At 31.2% G+C, this 9,782-nt stretch overlaps 1 protein-coding gene across 1 annotated transcript in view; it reads left to right on the forward strand.

Moving 5' to 3' along the window:
• Positions 1-8,801, forward strand: part of LOC148274007 (opioid-binding protein/cell adhesion molecule-like) — a gene marked incomplete at its 5' end in the record, with an annotated part of 135,281 nt that extends 126,480 nt beyond the window's left edge. Inside the window, 2 exons of the mRNA XM_088237762.1 lie at positions 5,700-5,836; positions 8,278-8,801. Of these exons, the coding sequence (XP_088093888.1) occupies positions 5,700-5,836; positions 8,278-8,372 (232 nt within the window). The remainder of the gene's footprint in view (positions 1-5,699; positions 5,837-8,277) is intronic.
• Positions 8,802-9,782: the final 981 nt, after the last annotated feature.

The raw sequence follows: 9,782 nt of genomic DNA on the forward strand, positions 1-9,782 counted from the left end.
CTTAGATAGTAGATTTCAATATGTAGCTCAATTTTGTTTTGAACATGCTTTGCATAACTAAAATTAGTATTTTTTTTTACATAGACTTCCATATGAGTTTATTTAATAACGGTTAGCTCGAAGTCATGCGTTGATCATGTTTGTAAATAAATTGAACGTCATTATTTTTTTGCCCTTGTTTGTCTTTGCAACATTGTTTTTCTTCATATAACTGTTGTTATAGCTTAAGCCGTATATATAATAACAGCTTACCTACCACATACCGCACACCGCATCTGAGGACATAAGTCTCCTTGGCGGTGCCCACATACACGGAAAATTTGCTCGTTGTCAAACGAGAAAAGCTGCCCGAAGGAGCTCTCTGAAATCTGGTAGCCTTAGCATCTTTGTGCTGAAAGAAAGTAACCCAGAAGTACATAATATGTACTTCATTGGATTGAGAAGAGAGGGAAGTGAATTCTTCACTGACTGGGATTAAATTGATTGGACATGATCAATTCGCCGAAATGATTACAAAAAAAAATAAAAACCTTGAAATTCTTTTTAGAAGCCACCAGATCTGTATATCTGACAGGACCTATAACAGGGCTACGGATAGTAACGAGAAGCTCCATTCGGTAATCATAGAGGAGGGGGAAGAGACAAGACTACAGGATGTGTTTAAAAGATTGGTTAGGATATCCGCAGCAGCACGAAGGGGAGTCAACAATATTAAAAACAAATAATTTTTGATTAAATTTACCATGACCTGATAAAAACTGCGTAGTCCAGTGATCGGGGATAACCCAAGAAGATTCTAAGCGCTGACGGATTGAAGGAAAGAAAAAAGGTAACCCTCTCTGAAGAGGAAGAATCCCATCGCAATTGCCAAGTATTAAGAAGAGCAAAGTAATTTTTTTAAATATTTGATTGAGACATTCGTTCAGTTGGAAGTAGACGGACGCCACCAATAACATAGGAACCTTCTTTTTCGGTGGAAGTTTGCAGATCGTCGCTAAGTATGATAAATTATATTTTTAATATATATTTCTATTTTTAATATATATAATAAATAAAATAGAAACGCTCGGATGTTTTGGTGCTGTGAGAGAAGAGTTAACCATAATGACACAGTTAGAACAGTTTTTTCCATTTGTTCCAATCCAATTTGATTCTATCAGATTGGTTCTGCTTTTTTTATTTAAAAAATGTGAAATCGAAGCTAAAGGTTAGAAACTACGCTCCTGTAATATATCTTCCATTCCTAACTGACAGTTGACATTCACATTGGCAGCCTAATGCGGTCAAGCTGTATGTGACGTCACCCCAATATAGACTCCATTTTGCGGAGAATCGGAAGGAAGTATACGAACCATGAATGTTAATTGCCTTAAATATTACTGAAAGGACGCACGATTAGTTTGACTTGGAAAAAAACCTATTCTGGCTTTTAGAATACTATTGAAATATTCAATTTCGAAAATGATTTAATTCTGAGAAGGCAGGACGTGCTTAATTTACTTAACGATATAAACAAAATTCGTTTCGACGTACATTTTTAATCACAGTACTAGAAACTGACATTTTTATTATTTAGTTTTTATTTTAAAAAACAATAATAAATGACGCATTGTGTTATACTTTAGACTGCATCCAAAGAAACGTAAATTTGTTTAATATTAATGTTTATCTTCTCGAATATCTTTGTTTTTAAATTTTTACATTACAGCGCGTTTGCCTACCATGCAAGAGGTTTGGATTCGATTCCCGATATGGTTGAAAGAAAATATTTATTTAAAACGGTGTTTTTACACTAGAATATTTTAAAGTCCCTGGACCGGTACCTGAAGCGTAAGATTGATCATCTTCCCTTAAATTTTGATCAAGATACGTTCCAATTTGTGTACCAATGCAGTGCCTTATACACTATTAGGTACGAAAAAGGAATGATAATGATAATGATAAACGATTTTTTCTGCAAATATTTTATTTGAGTAATTTTTTCATTCTTTGTATTTCATTTTGGCTTTATAATTCTATTTTGTTTATAATATTTTCTCTTTATTTCAGGGTTCGAAGGATATATTTGACGATAAATATCACGATATATATAAATAAGTAGGCGTCTATTTTTTAGTTATAACTCTCTCATCCGGGTGTCCATTCAATTGTCATCATTCCCTTACTCATCAAATGGTGCATGGGGCACTATATTGGTACACCAATCGCAGCGTATCTTGATCATTTTTGTTATATGATGGTAAAATAATCACTTTCACGCTTTAGGTGCCAGTTTCGAGACTATGAAATATTCTAGTTTAAAAACACCTTTTTAACTAAATATTTCACATCAACCATATCGGGAATTGAACCCGAGACCACTTGCATGCCATATATGTACGAATTAAATATTTTTTTTACTCTCGTATCTATAGAAATTCAACAGTGGTAAGTTTATTTTTTAATTACTGGAACCTCTAAGTACCTTTTTTTTATTCGTCCGCGTTGGTTATCAGCACTACACGGATAAGTTCGTTTTAAACTTGACTTCTCGCCTTCTGACTGGATCGTTTTTTTCGGAGTGAATTTCTTTTCGTCCTTTTAAATGATATGTAAGGAAAGTTTTAAACTTAATTCAGTAAAATTAATTTAATTTGATCGAATAAAAATTATGTTTTAAGATAAAAACATATTTTAAATTAACCTTATTTTAGATTTTGTCCAAATTTTTGTAGACAAGAACTGGATTCAACTCCTTGGAGAGCTGTTAATATAAACATATCACAACAGAGATAAATAACATTTTAGAGAAGGTAATATATAAGTCTGGGCATCTACAGGGCTCATGACCTCTCATTGGCTGGTTTAAGTGGCAACTTTACACACCAAGAATGATTTACCATTCCTTCCATATTTGAGCATCTATATTCCTTTAATTCTTTTATCTATTGATGTTCGTGAAGTAAAAGAGCCGAAACTTTTATTAATGCGGGTGAGATTCGTCTAATCGAATTATTTCACCTACATACAAGGCAACACCTGAATTTTTTTAAATTTTTACACTTCTTCATGGACCAGGTGGATTTATCAACAATATTTTGAATTTGTCCATATTTTTGTAGATAAGGACTGGATATAACTCTCAAGAAAGCTGTTAATATTAACATTTTACAACAGAGATAAATAAGATTTAAGAAAGGGTAATATAGAAGTTTAGGAAATATTAGTCGGCCGCGTAGTGATCAAGACGCTTGACTCAATACGGAAGGTTCCAGATTCGATTCCCGGTGAGAACACAAAAATTAAAATATAATTTTTCTCAAGCCTGGGTGTTCCGTGATGTAATACACCACTGTAATTGGGCCTTCTGGCCTGTTATGGTGCAATTTTTTTTTTTTTTTTTAATAACTGGGTAGAAAGGTGAATGTTACACAGTGTGTAAAGTGGCCACTTAAACCAGCCAATGACAGGTCATAAGCCCTGTGGATGTCTAGACTTCTATATTACCTTCTCTAAAATGTTCTTCATCCCTGTTGTAATATTTTAATAGTATTTATGAATATTGTCGGTAGATCATCAGTTTGAGATGAACGTTCACTAATTTCTACACTATAATAAAGATTTAACATAACAAAAACGTTCAAATAATTATTTAAGAATGTTAAAGATATGCTTTTCATCGTGGATGTTGTGATGATAATAAAATCCATTTAAGATTTTTTCTCAATTTTTCAGGGTGTTGTGGTGTATAATTCATAACTTTCTTTTATATATTTTCTTTCCTACCTTCTGACAAGCCCCTAAAATAGGGGCTTAGCTGGTTGTTCCTTTAACAAAAAAATCATTTAATTTGGTTCAGTCCAAACTTAGAGATAGGGTGAGTTCTAAATAAACCGCGAAACTGGTATTCCTCCAAAAATATATTTATACCAACACCCTAAAGCCAGACATATTGATTTGAAATGGGTTTGGGAGGCATTGGTCACAGATGCAAATAAAGATTCTTCTTTGTTAGGTGATTGATAAAAAAATTATATCTGTTTTACTATAACTACCATCACGCCATTTCATCGTAGGGGTGGGTAAAGAGAATGGACCGCCATACACGTCTATCCTGGCATATATTCCTAGCTTCTTCCACATTTATACATGCCCTTCGGTTCTGTCTGCTTTTGACATGACCAGACTTAAGATTTTGGTTTATCTGATCATGCCACGTCTTCCTTGGTCGTCTTCGTCTCACGTTACCGTTCATTTTCTCTTTATATACTTCTTTCACCATTCTTTTGTCGTCCATTTGTTCTACGTGACCAAACCATCTCAGAGACCCTTTCCTTATCTTATCAATTATACTTGACTCAGATTAACCCTTTCGCCTGTTTCTCTTTTATTTCTGTTTTATTCTTATATCTGATTTCTGTTTTATTTTGTTTAATTTTTTTTTTTAAATAAATATCAAATATAATATATGATCTCAAATACCTAATTAAACTATATTTTTGACATATATTTCCCCTTAACTCTCGCGTGGCCGTGATGTAACATCAGTCTAGATAGAATACAAGACTTGATATGTCTCTCTTATACGTTTAAATTATGAAGTGTTGTTTGTTATCTTCAAATGAAAATTTTGACACTGGATTGGGAAAGTTACATTTGTATAAATATGCTGGAATTTTATAAAATATTTATGCTTGCTATGCAGAAAGTAAATATACGAATAAGAGTGATGCCAAAACCACATTAAATCTGTTTTACTGTATAAGAAAGAGCACGAGATTAGAACTAATAATAAGGAAGACAGAAAAGTTATTTTGTGGCTAGTGTTTGTATGAAAGAGACAATAATATAAAAAGAAATTTGTGAAACTGATTAATCAGTTGGTAATTGGCAGTAAGCGCGAGTGCACTCTAGTTTTGTTTATAACCAGCGTGTTTATGATTTTTTTAAATATATTTTGCGAAAACAAGACTTAACTGTATTATAATTTAAATTAATTGTGGAAAAGATATTATTTTTATGTATTTTTATCTTACGTTTTTTTTACAAATGTCTGAATTTCAAAATATTCTGTATTGTGCTTGAGGTTAAACAATATTACATCACCACGTGTAAAGGAAATATCTAACACAGCCTTTCAAGAGTTATTTAATGATATTCATAAATAATAAATATCACTTTTTGATATTACGCGATATTTATTTAAATCAAGTTACACTTGTTTACAAATTCATGAACTAATAATGGCTTTTTAGGCTTTGTCCGTGTTAAGCCATAATTTAAAATATATTTTATTGGATGTTTTTATTTTTATAGAAATATGGTAATTATCAAATTCCAGAAAAAACATGTAGAGTTCAAACACTTATCAATAAATTTTTGTTGGAGATTGAAATATTTATTTCATCACTGTCTTTGAGTTTGTTATTTGTACACTAGACATTGTATGATATCTACATCAAATATTTATTTCACGTAGCAACCTCTCAAATAAAGAGTATTGTTCACGTTCATAGATACAAAAAATGTAATGGAGTCGATGAATAAACGGATAACTCAACTTATTATATATTTTCCCACACATTTGTAATAAATACCCGAGTACATTTTAATTGTAGGTACACGGTAGCTGTGTATAACGCTCTAATGAGATTTTACGAGAAGCGAGATTAAAGAGTTAAGTAATATAATACTTTAATGGATTTAATATTTTGTTTCAGTGTGAAAACAGAGCTTCAGAATAGCGGAGCTTTATCAAGGCTTTATATAGCCAACGCCGCCCGCAAGGATTCCGGAAACTACACGTGTGCTTTAGAGGATGTTTCTACGACAACTGTGGCAGTACACGTGCTTAGAGGTATTATTTAAAATAATTTATATTTTAAATTCTAAATTTGCTAAACATTTTTATTTATTTATTTAATTTCTTGTGCATGGCACATATGCTTCAGAAGAGCCTTAACCCAAATTATTTCTTCTTTACATCTCTGGGCTCTCGGCCTGTCCTGTCTCTGTCCTGTGCGCGTGTTCTAATTGGAAGTCAGAATTTATTTTCAGTTTTATCAACAATGTAAAATTATGTTTACTGTATAAAAATTAGATTTTTTTTTTACGTGTTCAACTATAGGTTACCGACTAAAATACTTTGAATTCACATTTTCGTACATATTTATAAATCAATTTTACTTTATACCGTCTCAATATGTACTGATGAAGATAGCATTCATAATTGCGGCCCTGAAAGACTGTCGATGATGATCTTTCGGCTTCATTAAGTCGTACTAAAGGACACAGAATTATTCTTCAGAAACGAATCCAAATTGGAAACGTCTGGCTTTTCAGGAGCTTCTTTTTACAGTCACGATGACGGTCAATATGCTCAATTCAAATTTCCTCAGCCTTCGTCAGTTTTCACCGCGGAATGCATAGCTTTAAGAGGAACTCTTTCCTAAACTTTAATCAAAAACTTTTAAAAATACCTCATTTTATCTGACTCGAAGCTTACATCAAAAAATTAGTAGCAATCTCTTCAAACAAACCCAATCCCAAATTATACTCCGAATCCGCGAAAAATTATATTTCCTGAAACAAAAAAATGTTCAGGTTTCCCTAACCTGGATTCCGAGCCATCATGGTATTTATTTTGTTCATTAACGCCAAAAAGGCATTTACAAAAAATATAAATAAAATACATGCTAACATCTAAATAATAAACACAGAATGTACAGAAAAAATATGTGAAATTAGTTAGAAAGGATATAATAAAAAGTTTTAAAAAGTAAAAAAAACAATAATAACAAAGGTATGCAAGAAAAAACAGTAAGCGTATAAACAAAAAATGCAAAGATATAAGCTTACAAAATAAATTCTGTAAAGCAAACACAGTGAATAAAGTGTTACGGTAAGCAAGAAAGACAAATTTAAGTTAAATTAATAAACAAGCCAGCAAATATTATCGCGAAAAAAGAAGAAATAAAAATATATTATATAAAATATTCCAGGTAATGGAAAAGCCTATTCTTTAGCTAAGAGAGCTATTTTAAATGAAAGTAGAAATTATTCTAACTACCCAGCAGACGATCTTATGACAATCCCAAATATTGATATGTCTTTTAGCTGGTCCCACAAATGGAACTCCTCCAAAATTTCAAAAGGAAAACATTACGCTCTCATTCAACCTTATATCCAATCACGTCTTTGGTTCAAGAAAATTTTGCTGAACAAAAAAGATACATCCACCATTTGTCAAATGAGGATAGGAAATAGCTGCACGAAGACTCCCCTTGCGAGAATTTGTGTCTTTGACTCCTCCATTTGCGATTGTCGTTTTAAAGAAGAAGATCTCAACCACTTATTCATTGTTTGTCCAATAAATGACTAAATGCCAACTTTATTCGAACTTTGGCTCCACTAATTTATCTTCCAACAAATATCCAACTCATTTTAGCCAGCAGGAATCTATTTATATACAACCTTTAGCTTGACTTTAAAAAAAATAACGGAATCGATTTGTAGTGCTTGACTGAGGCCTGTTGTTGGATCGGTGACACGGTAACAGTAGCATGAGTAAGGGTGGAGGATTCATCGTTTGGTGGGGGGATTCCCCTTTTTAGTTTTGAAATGAGAAAGAAGATAATTTTCTCGAAACTGTTAGACTTACATATGTTTATGTTGCTTGCAGACCCAACGGTTGGGCCCAGTTGCTGGTTGCGTACTGCAAACCAGTTTGCTTATAAAATAATTTAAAATGACATTAGCAAAAGCATCAAATTTATTATGCAATGCCATTTTATTTAAAAAAAAAAAAAAGAGGACACGGGATTGACATGAGAGGAGGCGAAAGTGCTGGCGGGCGATAAAGTCTCCTTGAGGCGTCTGGTGATGTCCACATGCTCCATTTAAGAGCAGATGTGGGAAAAAAAAGATATACGTATTTGTACATTACCCGGCTTATTGTGAAATTGCAATGTCTTCCCAATATCCAATAAATTAAAAGGGGTTACTTATATAAATAAAGTTTCCATTTTTTTTTTAAATTTAAAATTCACGTTTTCATTTTTAAATTAAAATTAATCAAAATGTTATTTTAACGTTATGCATATTTTTAACCGTGTACCGTTATTTACGCCATGTAAAAATAAAATTGGTGCCCATAAATATACATAAAAAAATATTCCTATAATGTCCAAACTGCTCTGACTTTGCTAGTTTATATCGTTTTACTTAAGCACTTGATATTTTTAAAAGCTTTGTAGAACTTATGAACTTTTTTTTGCCTAACAACGCTTTTTTTTTCAGGTGAAAATCCTCTAGCAATGCAACGCGGTTCCTCTTCCAGCCACCAACCCCTTGCTGTATCTACGCTCCTGGTAATTCATATTTTTATCAGATGACAATTGATCTGATTGGCATAAATAAATATCTTTTTGACTAAAATGTCATCAGAAAAACATAGGTGCATTACTTAATTTAGACGGCATCATTCAAGAAAAACCAATAGAAATAGTAATTACTAGAAATATTTTTGATTTTGTGTTTTATTTTTGAATTAGCTTTTTTAAAATCCATTCGACCTTTGTTATGTGCATAGTAGGGATGGAAACAAATAATGAAAAATACATTTGATGATTATTTCGCAGTTAATAGTGATTACCAAATTAAAGCTTTAAATAAAAACTGTTTATTTTGAGTTCCACTTTTCGATTATTGAATATTATTTTTTTAAGAAACATTAGTTTGAATAGATCAAAAATTGGCGAAAACCCAGAATATTTGAGTTTTTGTTGTTGTTATTCAAATTGTCATTTTTGGCTTCGACAAAAGATCTGCTTAACATTTGTAAAAAAATCATACTTATTTATTTTGTCATAATTTTATTCAAATTTATACCAATTCCTAATTCTAAAAAGTTTCTATTTCCAAAATAAAAAATACAGAAACGCTTATTTACGGCGTGTTTAAATTGAAAAAGATACATTGGTGGTTAAACCGTAAAAATTTTTTTTTTCTTTAATTGCAATATTTTAAGTTTTTCTACAGGTTTGTTGACAAAATATTGTATTTAACTCTTCTGGGAGTTAAAAACATAAAAAAATAACGACAGACATGGAAAACACTTCAGAGATAGAAACATGTAATTTTAGGCATTTACAGGACTTATGACCTGTCACTGGTTGGCTTAAGTGACCACTTTACACATTGTTTAACATTCACAATTTTTCTTGTAAGTTGTTTATTTTTTTTATTTTCACCCTCCACTTTTTTATTCTTGAACCAAAATATCAATATTAATAACTTAAACAATTAAGCATTAATTGAATTTTAATATTTGTTCTGTTTTGTTGTCAACTCGAAAGTTGAGAAAAACTTTTTGAACATTTCTTTATTTGATTTTTATATTATTTTTTATTCAAACTTTTTAAGCGTATAATTTTAATTATACATGAAAGAAATTCAACGCATTTAGATTTAAAATAACTGCTAAATGTATATTTGTAACATAATAACTATTCGCACTCTGGATATTAAAAAAACACTTTTTATTATGTGTGTACAAAAGAAAATACTTGTTTTCTTTTGTATTTTCAATGCTATTTAATCTTTTATAGCATAGACATTACTTGAGGTTATTTTTTATGAACAATGAGTCTTAAATCAAGAACCAACTTACACAATTCATTTGAACCTTACCATATTTGTTTATTCAATAAAAAATTAATTCATTCTATTGAAATATGTTTAAAACATGCCTTACATATCAGTTTAAGGACCATAAGAATTCGCTTCAAAACAAACCAGCCAAA

This window comes from Micrasema longulum, unplaced genomic scaffold, assembly GCF_059751315.1.
Source record: "Micrasema longulum isolate JH-2025_06_02 unplaced genomic scaffold, ASM5975131v1 h1tg001780l, whole genome shotgun sequence".
Classification (NCBI taxonomy): Eukaryota; Metazoa; Arthropoda; class Insecta; order Trichoptera; family Brachycentridae; genus Micrasema; species Micrasema longulum.